The 16,229-nt window shown below is 43.6% G+C and overlaps 2 protein-coding genes across 4 annotated transcripts in view; both read left to right on the top strand.

Annotated features, from left to right (window-relative positions):
• The window catches only part of Rbl1 (RB transcriptional corepressor like 1), a 58,498-nt gene extending 55,084 nt beyond the window's left edge, over positions 1 to 3,414 (top strand). For both annotated transcript variants that reach the window (XM_021193047.2, XM_029536688.1), the window contains exon 22: positions 1,637 to 3,414. In XM_021193047.2, coding sequence (XP_021048706.1) covers positions 1,637 to 1,807 — 171 coding nt within the window. In that variant the 3' untranslated portion in view covers positions 1,808 to 3,414. The remainder of the gene's footprint in view (positions 1 to 1,636) is intronic.
• Positions 3,415 to 14,017: 10,603 nt separating this feature from the next.
• The window catches only part of Samhd1 (SAM and HD domain containing deoxynucleoside triphosphate triphosphohydrolase 1), a 37,071-nt gene continuing 34,859 nt past the window's right edge, over positions 14,018 to 16,229 (top strand). For both annotated transcript variants that reach the window (XM_021193534.2, XM_021193535.2), the window contains exon 1: positions 14,018 to 14,346. In XM_021193534.2, coding sequence (XP_021049193.1) covers positions 14,043 to 14,346 — 304 coding nt within the window. In that variant the 5' untranslated portion in view covers positions 14,018 to 14,042. The remainder of the gene's footprint in view (positions 14,347 to 16,229) is intronic.

The raw sequence follows: 16,229 nt of genomic DNA, 5'->3' as shown, positions 1-16,229 counted from the left end.
TTGGTGACTCACTGACTCCACACCAGCTAAATCGGAGTCATTCCCCGGCAATCAGTAAGCACATCAGATGTGTAACAGCATTAGTGTGTTAAATCAGGAATAGGAATGTGTCAGTCTGAGGCAGACAGATTTCCAGTAGTTCAAGCCCAGCCTGACCCTGTCTGGGAGAAAAGAAAGGGACCAATAAGTTGGCTCATCAGGTTAATGCCCCTCCCACCAAGCCTGAGACCTTTGAGATGTCTACATGTCTACATGTGTGATATGCTCTCACAACAGAAACAAACACACAAAAAGTAAAAAAAAAATGTGTGCGTGTGTGTGTTTATATACATTTTTGGTCACACACACACACACTACTCAGCTGTTTCCGAGGACCTACATTCAATTACCAGCGGCCAGTCAGTAACTCATAACCATTTCTACTGCCAGTCTCAGAGAATTGACACTCTCTTCTGGCCTCTGTGGGCACCAGGCATGCACACAGCATACATACAAATATGCAAACAAGACATTCATACGTATTAAGGAAGGAAGGAATAAATGAAGAGATTCAACAAACAGACAAACTTGGGTTGCAGCTGGCAGTGAGTGAAAGCAACTTGACACAGCTAGAGTCATCAGAGAGGAAGGAACATCAGTTGAGGAAATGCCTCCATGAGATCCAGCTGTAAGGCATTTTCTCAACTATAATCAGTTGTGAAGAGCCCAGCCCATGGTGGGTGGTGCCACCATCCCTGGTTCGGTGTAATCCTTTTCTATAAGGAAACAGGCTGAGCAGGCCACTAAGCAGTACCGGTCTTTGACCTCTGCATCAGCTCTTGCCTCTAGGATTTGTGATCCTGTCATGACTTTCTTCAATGATGGACAGTAATCTGGAAGTGTTAAGCTGAATAAACCCTGTACCCCTTAACGTGCTTTTTGGTCATGGTGTTTGTTGAGGCAATAAAAGCCCTAAAATAAGCCAGGCAGTGGTGGCGCATGCCTTTAATCCCAGCACTGGGGAGGCAGAGGCAGGTAGATTTCTGAGTTCAAGGCCAGCCTGGTCTACAGAGTGAGTTCCAGGACAGCCAGGGCTACACAGAGAAACCCTGCCTCAAAAAAAAAAAAAAAAAAAAAAAAAAAGAAGAAGAAGAAAAGAAAAGAAAGAAAGAGAAAAGAAAAGAGAAATCCTAAGACACTACACTGTCCTGATGACCTGAATTCTGTCTCAGGAACCCACACTGCAAAGGGAGAAACCGACTCCCAAAAGTTGTTCCTTGACCTCTGTACACATGCCACAGCTGTAATGTACCCTACCCTACACACACACACACACACACACACACACACTAAATAAACACAACATGGATTGCTAGGCCTTACCACAAACTGTCTGACTCAGAGAGTCGGTGGTAAAACTTGTGAATTTCATATTTGTAACATTGGTTCCCAGTGCCTCTGCTCCTTCTGGTCTGAATACATCATCTTTTAAAACCACTCAAAAAGCCACCACTGTAAGTTGGTTTAGATTCAAAAGATAATCTATACCAGTGCTTAGATTGGGATAGAAGATAGGGGAAAGAAAAGAGGGTTAGCTTAGTTCTTTACGGAACATTTCTTTTTCCTGCCTTTTACACATGCCCTCTTATTTTTGTAGAGTTTGAAAGACATCAACAACATGATAAGGCAAGGTGAGCAGAAAACCAAGAAGCGAGTGATAGCCATCAGTGGCGATGCAGACTCACCTGCCAAACGGCTGTGCCAAGAGAATGATGATGTTTTACTTAAGCGACTACAAGATGTGGTCAGTGAAAGAGCAAATCATTAACGTTACCTTTGCCTGACCAAAGCACTTTTGGATTGTTCTGGAGAGAGTGGGGCTCCATCCTTCACATTATCACTGGGTTATACAAAACCTTGCACCAAAAGTACGCTCCTTTTTTAAAGCATTTATTCACCCTGTATAGCTAACAGACATATATTTTGAGGTAGATTAGAAAAGAATGTTTTAAGTGCCTTCATAAACAGTAATAAGATTTTCTTTTTTTTAGTGTTTGTTCCTAGGGTTTCTTTTTAGGGTGAATTAAGGAGAAACTAGTCTTTAACTGTCTTTTCAAAATGATCAAATGTCTCCTGTGCTTTTTAATATTCAGTCAGTGAGTCTCTGAGATACTTGTCTGCTTGTGTTGGGGTTAGCTCCCACAGTAGGAGAGCTCACTGATGGACCAGCCTGCCGTGGACCTGCTGGAGCAACTGCCCCTCAGGTGCCACCAGTGTGTGGGACGGTCCGTGCTCCTGTCTTCTTCCTCTCGTTGAGTACAAAGCAGCTTTGTAACTGGGCTCTGTACCTTTTAGCTTGATGTTACAACCCTGTAAAAGGGATACTCATTTTTAAAACTACGATTTTCATGATTTTGCCTTAATTATTTTATGTGATTGTATTCAGTCATGTAGTTATCAAAATAAGAAACTGTTTCTTCATCTAGGAGAATAAAATTTAGATAAATGAGAAATTAAATTTCCCAAGTAAAGTAGCATTATGATAAGATCATTCATTCATTTGTGTTGGGCACAGTTGAACATGCCTATAATTCCAGTACACAGGATCGCTGGGAATGTCAGGCCAGTGTAGCTACATAGCAAGACCCGGACTCAAAAAGCTAAATTATTCATTCTCATTGTTTATTTAATTTTCTGAAAATATTTGAAGTTTTCTCATTAAAATCACTTCATGCCTTGTGAAATGTTTCAGTTTAAGAGCTGCTTTTCCTTTCTATTTTGTATCACCCTTTGTTCCAGTAATTACGGTTTCTCATGAGTTTCCCTTGGGGTGTAACTCCTGGATCCCCTGAGGATCTTCCCACACTGGAGGTTTAACCTTCTAAAGAATCAGGTCGCTAGTGTTCACCTTTTCGTCTGTGTGCCTAGCATCGGGAAGGATGTGAATAAGCCATTTAAATTAATAGTTAGATGATGTATCAGTATAAATATTTTTAGCAGCAAACCTTATATGTTAAAATATAAAGTGTTGGCTTGGCAATCTAGCTCAGCATGTCTAACATATCCAGTGCTAGCTCATTTGAACTAGTCTAAGATTTGGCTGCCAATTAATGATGAATGGTAACCAAAGTTTTATTTTTAAATTTTAAAAAGAGGTTTGGGTTATGTTTTGCTTGTCTGAAAATTATATTCTTGTGTTTTGTGTAGTATCTACACATGTTGTAATAAGCCAAATAATAGTCTGTCTTGAGTCCTTGTACATATTTCTGTGTAGCTATAATAACTACTGTATCACTTTCATTATTAATGTACAAAATATAAATGTAGATTTATTCAGTGGCTATGTTAAAAAACTTAAGAAATGAATTTGCCAATTTTCAGGACTTTGTATTAATGTATATAAAATAGTTAATAAAAATTAGAATTTTAAAAACTTAAAATATTGTACTTTTTACTGTATAACTAGAAGTAAATCTGCAGTTATCTAAAATACATGTCTTGGTTTGGAGCAATCAGCTGTTAGAAGCACTGGCTGCTCTTGCAAAATACCACACTGTGTATAGGCTTACAACAGCCTGTATACAGTTCCAAGGGATGAAATACCTTCTGCTAGCCTTCAGGGGAACTGTGGTCAGAGCTGGTGTGTGTGTGTGTGTGTGTGTGTGTGTGTGTGTGTGTGTGTGTGTGTAGGGGTGTTTGTGTGGTGTGTGTGATATGTGTATGGTGTATGCATGTGGGGTATGGGGTGTGTATGATATGTGTGTGGTGTGATATGTATGTGTGTGCGCGTGCACACACACACACACACACACACACACACAGAGTGATGATTTGAATGAGAATGCCCCCACCCCACCCGCCTCACCCTACTTACACACCTCTGTAGTTGAAGGATTAGATGGTGTGGCCTTGTTGGAGGGGGGTACGTCACTTGGGGAGGGCCTTGAGGTTTCAAAAGATTCATGCTGCCTGAAAGTCCTGCTGCTAAGGTTGAAGTCTGACCTTCGGGGAAGTCCTGAGCTTGGTAAAATATAGCAAGCAAACTCCTCTTGTCTTCTAGGCTTCCTCTTCTCAACCTGGGAGATCTCAGACCCCACACCCAATACCCGAAGAATTTCACCAAACCTGGGCTAGATTACAGGGTCAGCTTCCTTTCTCCACATAAGAACCCACTCAGCTAGCATCTAAGATTCCTGGAATGCCTCCCCATGCTAATGAGGTATCTCAGTACCTCAGCCTTCAGCTAATGACCTTTGCCCACCCAGGATGTTTCTAGCCCCTTCCTCAAAACTATTTAACACTTGATTCACCCCGAGTAAGAGTGATATGTCTCCCGAAGCTGGCCCCAGTGTGTTATTAGTAATTACCGTTAGTACTCATAGGGCCTCTGCCCACCTCCACCCCAGCCCCCCAGCCCTGTCTGTAACCCTTGCTCCATTTGCAGGGGTAGGGAGAGTCACATCATCCATTCCCAGACTGCTCTCTGCCTCTTGCTTGCAGTTTGAGGTACAGGTCTCAGCCGTTCCTGCCATCATGCCTTCTACTAGATATCATGGACTTTCCCCCTCTGGAATTGTATGGTGCTACGTGCTTCCAATGAGCAGGACCTGTAGGGGGTATAGTTCAATTGATATGAGTTCCTGTCTAGCATGCATGAAGCCCTAGGTCTCACAATCAGCACAACATAAAACTGGGCATGGTGGTACACCTCTGTAATGTCAGCATTGGGGAGGTGGAGGAAGAAGGATGTTGTCTTAGGGTTTCTATTCCTGCACAGAACATCATGCTTTCTTATAGAACCCAGAGATGGCATCACCCACAGTGGGCTATACTGCAGGACTGCCTCAACTCACAGGGTTCCAATAGTGACAGAAACTTAATGAATTGCTAGGCCTTGTAACTAGGCTTGTTCCCCACTAGCTTAATTATCTTAATTAACCCTTTTATTGTAATCTACATCCTGCCTCGAGACCTGTTACTTTAGTCCCGGCACCTGTTATTTCCTCTGTGTCTGGCTACAGAATCTCCCATGCTTGATTCTTTCCCAGAGTTACTATCTCTGCTGGATGTCCCGCCTTTCCTCTCCTGACCTGCTATAGGCCATCAGCTCTTTATTAAACCAATCAAAGGTGATGAAGAAGAATGTTAACACAACATTGAGACAAGTGATGCACAATGGTATTTTATTTAGACATAAAAAATGTTAAGTCACCCCACCAAAAATAAAAAAAAAAAACAAAACAAAACAGAACACCCCATGAACCTACTGTTAAACATTCTCTATGACTGATAGACTGATAAAAGCAAACAAGCAACAAACTTCAGGGACTGTGGAGAATTGATATACAGTCATATCGTCTTGGGCTATCTCAGCCCCCTAAATAATCATTTATTAGCCCACTCTGTGTTTGTTCTGGTATTTTTGTTACTATTGGGCAAATCTTTTGAAAATATATCTGTCTACTCTAATCTGCCTACCTGGTATCTCCAACAATTTATTTAACTATTTTATTTATAATTTTCGTTGTTCCGTTACTATAAAAACTTGGACTGTTGCCACATTGGCATGTGGTTTTTCGGGCAGTCCGAGTCTGTGTTCCAGGCTGTGGACACTCATACTTATATCCAGAATAAAGTAGCTTTTCTTTTCTGTATGGTGAGAACTATGTTCTTGCATAGGCAGTAGGAACGAAATTATGTCATTTGCAGGAAAGCAAGATGTCTGTGTAAAGCAGAGCAGGTTTTGCTGCCTGTTCTCTCTCGTATGCAGAACCTAGATGTTCTTGACGGATAAATACATAGTATGAGTGTCGTATGCACATACCATAGATAAGTCTCAAATTATGTACTAAAAGAACTCAGAGGGCTGGTGAGATGGCTCAGTGGGTAAGAGCACCCGACTGCTCTTCCGAAGGTCCGGAGTTCAAATCCCAGCAACCACATGGTGGCTCACAACCACCCATAACAAGATCTGACGCCCTCTTCTGGCGTGTCTGAAGACAGCTACAGTGTACTTACATATAATAAATAAATAAAATCTAAAAAAAAAAAAAGAACTCAGATACTATACTGGCTAATTTTGTGTCAACTTGACACAGGCTGGAGTTATCATAGAGAAAGGAGCTTCAGTTGGGGAAATATCTCCATGAGATCCAGCTGTAAGGCATTTTCTCAATTAGTGATCAAGGGAGAAGGTCCCCTTGTGGGTGGTGCCATCCCTGGGCTGGTAGTCTTGGTTCTATAAGAGAGCAGGCTGAGCAAGCCAGGGCAAGCAAGCCAGTAAGGAACATCCCTCCATGGCCTCTGCATCAGCTCCTGTTTCCTGACCTGCTTGAGTTCCAGTCCTGACTTCCTTTATGATGCGATGAACAGCAATGTGGAATAAACCCTTTCCTCCCCAACTGCTTCTTGGTCATGATGTTTTGTCCAGGAATAGAAACTCTGACTAAGACAGATACCAAGGGCTATGTTATACACGCACATACATTTATATTAATATCTAGATAAGGCACGGCTATAGTAACACAGCAGACCAACAGTAGCCAGTAGAGCTCTGTGACTTCCTCCAGAGCTCTGCGGATGCTTCATATTAGCTAACTGTAGCAACAGCACGTCTCCCTCCGGTTGTTCCTCAGACTACCGAGCAATTCCATACTGTCAGAAAAGAGGCTGATATGACTACAGTTGCATTTAGGAGCCCATACAATATTTAAAATGTGACTTACCATTAGCTCCTCACAAAGAGTTTATGTTGTTTCGTTTGGATGTCCTGGAACCTGCTTTGTAGACCAGGCTTGGCTGCGAACTCATGTCGCTCCACCTGTCTCTGCCTCCAGGAGTGCTGGGACTAAAGATATGCACAACAACACCAGGCTCTCCACAGTCTGGCCACTCAATGTCTCAAAAACAATAGTGCTATGACTTAGTTTAAGTCATAGAAAAAAAAAAAATCAAAGCTAATTAAGTACAAGTTTCAGGGCACTTGGTTTGTGTGTGACCCTGGACCAGTAAGTCCCTTCACCTCTGGGCTTGCTTTCTTCATCTGTTACATGGATATGACAGCATCTGTGGTCTTGGTCCAGAATACGGTCTTTTCTTACAAGAATGAGACCTGGCCTTTTGACTAAAGGAGTTAAAGATAACCTGACTGAGTCAGTTGTTTTATAACGTCTACAGTGGCGAGCCCAGGAATGGAGGTCATACACCTTGTTGAAGAAGGCTTCAGATTCCATTACAGATGGTTATGAGCCATCATGTGTTGCTGGGAATTGAACTCAGGACCTCTAGGAAGAGCAGTCGGTGCTCTTAACCGCTGAGCCTTCCTGCCAGCCCGCTCTGCTCGTGTCTTTGACCTCATGTCTCACTGCTTCCTCTTTACCCTTTTCTATGTCTCAGCTCCAGACGTGCTTCTGCTTAGGGGAACTTGCTTCCTCTTTCCGGAATGCCTTTCTAGACCAGATAGGTAACTCCATCACCTCTGCTTAAATGTCACCTATCACAAAGACCTGTTCTGACCATCCTACCCAACATGATGAGCCCTCCCCTCCTCCTGGTATCTTAGCCTGCTCTATAATGTTCTACAACACCAGCTTCTGATATATTAGAAAAGTCTCCTGTTGTGAATTACATTATTGTTCACTGCTGTCCTTCCTGGTAGAATGTGAATTTCAGGAAGGCAGGGATTTTTTCCTATACAGTTTATTGATGTGTTCTAGCTGTCCAGAGCAGTGCCAGGTAAATTTTAAGTGTCCAATAAACACTCATATTTGATAGATGAATGAAAATGTATTAATAACCACATGAACTTAACCCTAGAATAAGCACTGAAGGAAACTCTTATGAGGATTAGAAGTTATAGAAACTACGACAAAAATGAAATGTTTGACTCAGCAGTTATCTCTGTCTATCTGAGTCCATCATGGACTTAGACACCACCCAGTGAGATATACCCCAGCCCTAACTAAATACTATGTGTATGTATGTAATATATGTACATATTGGTGTTCTGAGTTACACAAAAGACACTTTGAGCAAGACAATTTCCAGATACTGAACTAGGAGTTGTCTGAAAGAACCATTACCTAAGCAAGTCTCAGCTGTATGAGACTTACTGTCACTGTGCCCTCAAGTTAATTTGGCTAAGGGTTTATCTATCTCAAAGAGCCAGCTCTTAGTTTTGTTGATTCTTTGGTTGATTTCAGCCCCGTGTTGAATTATTTCCTGCTGTCTACTTCTCTTGGCTGTGTTTGCTTCTTTTGGTTCTAGAGCTGTCATTTGTGCTGTTAAGCTGCTAGTGTATGATCTCTCCAGTTTCTTTGTAGAGGCACTCAGAGCTGGGTTTTCCTCTTAGTACTGCTTTCATTGTGTCCCATAAGTTTGGGTATGTTGTGTCTTCATGTTCACTAAATTCTAGAAAGTCTTTAATTTCTTTATTTCTTCCCAGACCAAGTTATCATTGAGTAGGGCATTGTTCAGCTTCCATGTGTATGTAGGTTCTCTATTGTTTTTGTTATTATTGAAGATCAGCCTTAGTCCGTGGTGACCTGATAGAGTGCATGGGATAATTTCAATATTTTTGTATCTTTTGAGGATTGCTTTGTGACTAATTATATGGTCAGTTTTGGAGAAGGTACCATGAACTTTTGAGAAGAATGTATAATCTTTTTGTGTGTGTGTGGGTGAAATGTTCTATAGATATCTGTTAAATTCATTTGGTTCATAACTTGTGTTAGTTTCACTGTGTCTCTATTTAGTTTCTGTTTCCATGATATGTCCATTGGCGAGAGTGGGATGTTGAAATCTCCTACTATTATTGTGTGAGGTTCAATGTGTGCTTTGAGCTTTAGCAATGTTTCTTTTGCAAGTGTGGGTGCCTTTACATTTGGGGCATAGAAATTCAGAATTGAGAGTTCATCTTGATGGATTTTTCCTCTGATGAGTATGAAGTGTCCTTCCCCATCTTGTTTGATAGCTTTTGGTTGAAAGTCTATTTTATTGTATATTAGAATACTATATTATATATATTATATATATTATTGTGTATGTTGTATATATAGTATATATAGTATATATTTTTTATTTATATATATTTATTGTATATTAGAATACTACTCCAGCTTGTTTCCTGGGACCAACTGCTTGGAATTTTTTTTTTCCAGCCTTTTACTCTGAGGTAGTGACTGTCATTGTCACTGAGGTGTGTTTCTTGCATGCAGCAAAAATGCTGGGTCCTGATTACGTATCCAATCTTTTAGCTTATATCTTTTTATTGGGGAATTTATTCCATTGATGTTGAGAGATATTAAGGACCATTGATTGTTGCTTCCTGTTATTTGTGTTGTTAGAGGTGGAATAATATTTGTGCGGGTCTCTTCATTAGCATTTGTTGTGAGAAGATTAATTTCTTGCTTTTTCTTGGGTGTAGCTTCCCTCCTGGATTACCAGGTATGTCTTGGGACTAAGCTATGCAACGTCTCTGTGAATCCTTAGGAAGAATAACTCCATAAATCTCAGCAATCCATCGCTATTTACAAAAGGTTACTTCAAGCCTAGGTGCCACCACTCCAAAATTCATGCCAGATACAGTGACTCTGCTCCATGTTCGTGTGTGTGCAGGTGTGCATGCCCCTGTGCACACGGAATGTCCAGAGGGTCACATGCAGGGCCCTGTTCTATCACTCTTTGTTTTATCCCCCCTCCCCCTTTTTTTAAAGACTAGGTCTCACTATGTGCAGCCGTCCAGCGGCCTAGAGTCAGAAAGGGTTACCCTGAAGAGGAGGGCTGGAAATGAAAAAAAGGGGGAGGGGGAGCGAAAGAAGCACGAAGCCAAGTCTGTGTTCTGATCGAGGCTCAAAGTTTAATAATCAGCTTTGCATTTATAAAAGGAAAGGACCACAAACCCACCCCCTGCTTCAGCTGGAGTATGCTGCAGAGCAAGGTCAGCATAGCAGCCCAAACAGCTAAATCACCATGGGAACCTGCAGCTGCCACCTTTGTCCAGGTTGATAAGACCTGTTCAGAGGTCTGCTTAGCCTCCTCAAGGCTGGGAAGGTTACAACTATGTAGCTCCACCTAGCCTGGTACTTGTTAGGTATACTAGGCTGGCCTCAAGCTCACAGAGATGCCCCTGCCTCTGCCTCATGAGTGCTGGACTTAAGGATGTGCACCATGACAGCTAACAAGACTCTCTCTCCCCGCCCCCTGCCCTTTCCCCACTGCTAGAATTACAGATGTGCTGAGCCCCACGCGCAGGTTGCAAGTTGTCCTACCTGCTCAGCAAGCATTCTTACCCTCTAAGCTTTGTGTGGTTACTGTTAAAACAGGGACTCGCTATGCTGATCAGGCTCTCCTGAACTCAAGACCCCCCCCCCCTGCCTCTCTCTGCCTTCTTAAGAGCTGGGATTTATTTTTATTTATTTATTTTAAGAATTTGGGGTTGGCTTTGAAATTTGCATAGAGGGAAAAAGCATCTCCAGGAAGCCAAGTTTAGTGAAGGACGAAGAGGAAGTAAAACAGCAAGTCATGAAGGGTGATGATGGTTGGCTGTCGGCGAGATGGAGAAGTCACCAGCCTCCTGCAGCCAGGACCAGAACTGCACAGTTCATCTGGCCGTGCCAGTCAGAGGTCCCGAACAAATTTCTTGGAATAGGGAGGACGTTGGCGAAATGAGTCTTAACAATGGATGTTTTTTGACTTGCTACTATGCACCTTGGGAAGGGATTAACTTGTGCAGTGGTTCCTCTCAGTGAGGGTTGGGCTCCTTTGTTTTGATAAGATTGCTTTCCCAGGCTGCTGGGATGACCAAGTGTAATGAGGTCACCAGGACTGTGAGTAGAGCTAAACCCTTCTGCAGGGTTTTAGACTCAAACTCCAATTCCTACACTTGCACAGCAAATCCTTTACCCATTAAGTCATCTTGCTAGGCCAAGTAGAGCATGCAAATCCAATGGACTCAAGTTCAAACCCTGTTTGTATCACTTCTAATTGCCTAATGCTATGGAGAAAGACTTTCCCATAAATTGTCATAAGTCATGAGTCAGATCAGTGTGGTAGATTGAAAATACACCTCTTTTAGTTTCCTGTTTCAGTTTCTAAGTATTGACAACTCTGGGATGTTTTCACCAAGTACCCTGTTGACAGGGTGGAACACATTTTTCTGGGCCTGACTTTGCAGCCCCTTCCCTATACTCCCTGCTTTGAGTCTGTAGGGACTGTAATTGGAAATGTTGGCTTAACTAAGAGAACGTGATTTTAAGATAAAACCCCAATTTAAAAAGAAAAGGAGTGGAGGGGGGGCTAGAAATGTAAACTAGCTGGCAGACTGCCTGCCCACCTTGCATGAAACTAAGGTGTGATCTCCAACACTGCAGAAATTGGTACGGGGCACACACTGTAACCCCAAACCACAGAAGAGGAAGTAGAAAGATTACAAGTTCAATGCCATTCTTAGCCAAGCGGTGAATTTGAGACTAGCCTGGAATAGAAGAAACCCTATGCCGGGCTGGAGAGATGGCTCAGTGGTTAAGAGCACTGACTGCTCTTTCAGAGGTCCTGAGTTCAATTCTCAGCAACCACATGGTGGCTCACAACCATCTGTAATGGGATCCGATGACCTCTTCTGCTGTGTCTGAAGACAGTGACAGTGTACTCATATAAACTAAATAAATCTTTAAAAAAGAAAGAAACCCTATGCAATGTAACCAACAAAAACTAATGGTTGCCAAGTTTGAGGACCTAAACCTGATCACTTGGGCCAACAACTCCAAGTCGTCTTCTGACCTGCACCATGGCACATGTGTTCACACACAAGTTTTCATTTAAAAATATACAGTGGATCTATGCAACAGGTCCTAGGCAGAGACAGACAGATCTCTGGGAGTTCAAGGCCAGCCTGGTCTACATGGTCCCAGGATAGCTAGAGCTACACAGTGAGAGCCTGTCTCAAAAAACAAAACAAAAATAAAAAAACAACCAATATACGAAGTAGTGTGGTGAGTAAGTCGTGTAATCTCAGCAGTTTGGAGCCTGAAGAAGTCCCTGAACTTAAAGCCCAGTGAGGCTATACAGTGAGCCTGTTTCGGATAAATAAATAAAAAAGGAAGGGGTTGCTAGGGTGATGACCGATCTTGGCTAGACAACTTGACTGCTCCGGGAATTATTAGATGGTTAGATTATTTGAAACAGGAAGACCCTAAATCCTCTGGTTCTTCTGCTGGCAGCCCAGATGAAAAGATATGAGAGACAGTCAACAGCGCCTTTGCCTGCTTGCCCTCGCTCTCATTGGCACAGTCATCTATGCCAGTCCTGTGGCTTTCCTTTTGGACAAAAGCCAACTCCTTTGGGATTCTAGTGTAGACAGAGGGCCAGCAGCTCTCCAGGACTCCAGTGCCAGGCGGGGACTGTTATGACAGAAAACTGGCCTCCAGGACACAACAGTTACCACATTCCTGGCCTTTTCCAGAGTCTCACAGCCATTGTTGGACTACATGAACTAAATCCTGTCCACCAGTCTGATACATCCCTTTTAAACACACACATAAATATTTACTCTAACATTTCTCTTTTTTAATATTTATTTATTATATGTAAGTACACTGCAGCTGTCTTCAGGCACACCAGAAGAGAGCATCAGATTTTGTTAGATGGTTGCGAGCCACCATGTGGTTCCTGGGATTTGAACTCAGGACCTCTGGAAGAGCAGTCAGCACTCTTAACCACTGAGCCATCTCTCCAGCCCCCCTACTCTAACATTTCTGTTCCTTTAGAGCGTACTGACTAAGGCAATGAGTGATTTAGTAAGAGCATGGTCTTTTGCAGCAGGCCCAGTGTGTCTGTCGTTTCTTAGCTCCCAGCTTTTTTTTCTTTTTTCTTTAAGATTTATTTATTTATTTTATGTATATGATCATACTGTCCTTGACACACCAGAAGAGGGCATAGGATCCAATTACAGATGATTGTGAGCCACCGTATGGTTGCTGGGAATTGAACTCATGACCTTTGAAAGAGCAGCAGTCTGTGGTCTTACCCACTGAGTCATCTCTCCAGCCCCTCCCTCCCAGCTTTTATACTTCACTTTCCTACATCTGAAATTTGTTAAGCGGATGTTTGTAAAGCCTTTAGAACAGGGCCCTGATCACAACTTCATTGTTTGCTAAGAATACTTTGGTTCATCCGATTTCTAGTTTGCTTGTTGTTTGTTTGTTTGTTTGTTTGCTTGTTTGGCACTGGGTATTGAACCTCGGGCCTCAAGCTTGTATTTTATGCCTGAGCATCATTTACAGCTGTCGGGCTCACCACTAAACATCTCATTTGTACTGCCTGCTGTTAAATTACCTAGATGTGTATGTGTCTTGGTTTCTGAAAAGGTGCCATAAATTAGTGGTTGTTGTACTAGTAAAGGATGGATAAGGATTTATGGGGAAGTTTGGGTTCTGTTCCAAAATGGCTTAAAGCCAAAAAAAAAAAAAAAAAAAAAAAGCCTGCTATTTGAACACTGACTAGTAATTAGTAAAAATACTATCTATTTGGACATAATAGGGCGGTCCGCTGCCAACTAACTGTGAACTGTGAAATCTAAAAGGACAGTCGGATAACCTGCTGGCAATCACTTCAGGGTCTTCCAGTTGGGCCAGTCCCTTATCCATTGTTTTCTGCTCTGGGATAGGGCTGGGAGCTTTGTTGCCGTATAGGTTTTTTTGGTTTTTTAAATTTTAACAAGTTTACAGCTTGGAGTGTTGGGAAACCGGCAAAACGCATTTGTTTCTAGGAAGATAACCTGCAGCTCACCAGAAGACCCTTTTAATCTGAAGCGTGGTGGAACCTTCCTTAGCGACAGATGCCCTCTTTGGTCCGGTCCTCACTAAAGTCTCCACCTTTAACCACAACCCAGTTTTGCTTCTCTAATAACTACACCCTTTCGGAGAAACACAAGGGCGGAGTTGAGGGCGACCGTGTAGGCATTGCGCTTGCGCAATGGGCCTGGCGCGAGCGCCCCAGGGAGGCCACGCTCCCAGGGCTGATGTCCGGGGCGCCTGCGCAGTAGGCCTGCAGGCTGGCAAAACTGAATGGACTCGCTTTTGGGGTGTGGCGTCAGTGCGGCTGCGCGCGAGCCGGTGCCGCGGTACTTAACTTCGCAGCCCCGGGTGTCGGAGGTAGCCATGCAGGGAGCACCCTTGGAGCAGCCGGCTAAGCGGCCCCGCTGCGATGGCAGCCCAAGGACGCCACCGAGCACTCGTCGTGCAGCAGCGAACCAGTCTGCAGACGCCGACTTCCAGAACAGCGACCTCCGAACCTGGGATCCGGAGGACGTGTGCTCCTTCTTAAAGAAACGTGGTTTCCGAGAGAAGAAAGTGCTGGACATCTTCAGAGGTAGCGGGGCTGAGGGACGAAGGGCGGCGACCGTGGGGCCGAGCGGGGAGAGCCCACGCGGGAGGCATCCTAAGGGGGAGGCTCGCCGAGCGGAGGTCTCTGGGGGAAGCGGCTGGCGGGAACCCGAACCCGGAGAGGGAGGCGCCCGGACGGGAGGCGAACAGACAGACGGGCTATCCGAGGTGGGCACAGGTAAAGTGCAAGCCCATAGGCTCGCCCTGGGGCGGCGGACCTAGTAGAGGCCCGGGGAGGTTTGGTAGAAGGGGCTTTTCGGGAACTTGTCACTTCTGCCAGGAGCGATCCCCGCCCTTCTTAGAAGACTTTACCCCAGACCTCCGGCTGTGGCTTGCGGTCTTTCAGGCTCACCTGGCTTGGGAGACCCTTCTGTGCTAACCGCAGCTCCCGGAACACTTGGCCCCATGAGAGATTTTGGGCGCTTTTAAGTTTAACTCTAAAGCTGGTCCCGGAATTTGGGGTTTTCCTAAAAGGGGAGGGAAGGTGGTTAAGCTCTGGATTCTCACTGACTATCATAATATCCTAGTAGAGTTCAGTATGTGCTCATTGTATTTGCAGAGTGCTACTGAGTGAATTTCTCTTACAACATAAGAACAAGTTATTCAGTTGACCACTGAAACCCCAACATTCCACAACTTGGCCACTCAAGAATTTTAAGTGTCGCTTCTGGTCATGCACCCGTCAACACTTTGAATCTGCTCAACTTTGTGTGTGTGTGTGTGTGTGTGTGTGTGTGAAGCTTAACCCCTTGCATGATCCCCAGAGGTGTTCGCTTGGAAAGTGGTCCCTCCGTGGTTATGATTTTCAAATTCAGTGAATTTACTTCTTGTGGGGTGGAGCCCCATGTGCCTAATTGAAGGACTTACATTAAGATAGTTTAAAAATAGAAACTCAACGTTTCTCTTTTTTCTCACCCTCTACAGAAGAGTAACTTTGGGGGGCGGGGCGGCGGAGGGCATGTAGTCCCGGCTATCCTGGAACTAGATCAGCCTAGCTTCGAACTCAGAGATCCACCTGCCTCTGACTCCTGAGTACTGGGATTAAAAATGTAGGTCACCACACCTGGCAAGATTTATATATATATATATATATATATATATATATATATATATATATATATATATATATATAATGTTTTGCCTTCATGTATACGTGTGCACCGTGTATGTGGCTGGGGTCCTTGAGGAGGCCAGATGCTGGAGTGACTCTGTGTTGGAGTTACTGCCACAGGGGTGCTGAGAACCGAAGCTGAGCCTTCTGCAAGAGCAGTGAGTGCTCTTAACCACCGAATTATCTCTTCTGGCTCTATTTTTATTTTAAGTTATGTTTTTATGGGGGTGCTGGTAGGGGGTATGCATATGGTGAGTACAGTGTCTGTCGAAGCTGTAAGAGGGCATCCAACCCTCTGGAGCTGGAGTTCAGGAGCTGTGACTGGCCTAAAGTGTGTGCTGAGGACTGACCTCACCCTCCACAAGAACAGTATGTGCCCTTTTCTGATCAGCCATCTCTCCAGCCCCAGATGGTGTTTTGATAACCAAAGATGTTAAGTAACTTTCCAGAGTCATATTATTAGACAAAAAAAAAGGCAGAGTTGGATTTTTTTTTAAAGGTTAAGTCTTTGGATTCCAGAATTCATTCCAGTTATTTCTGAAATGGTGTTCTCACTAAAACCTTCTTGGGAGGTCGAGGCAAGACAGGCAAGACTTCAGGTTCCAGTCTCAGGTCTTCAGCTGTCCTAGACTAGATAATGAGATCTTTTTTTTTTTTTTTTTTAAGATTTATTTATTTATTTATTATATGTAAGTACACTGTAGCTGTCTTCAGACACTCCAGAAGAGGGTGTCAGATCTTGTTACAGATGGTTATGA

Source organism: Mus pahari, chromosome 3 (assembly GCF_900095145.1).
Source record: "Mus pahari chromosome 3, PAHARI_EIJ_v1.1, whole genome shotgun sequence".
Taxonomy (NCBI): Eukaryota; Metazoa; Chordata; class Mammalia; order Rodentia; family Muridae; genus Mus; species Mus pahari.
The sequence above is the reverse complement of the archived record's forward strand: the minus strand, read 5'-3'. Positions and strand labels throughout refer to the sequence as shown.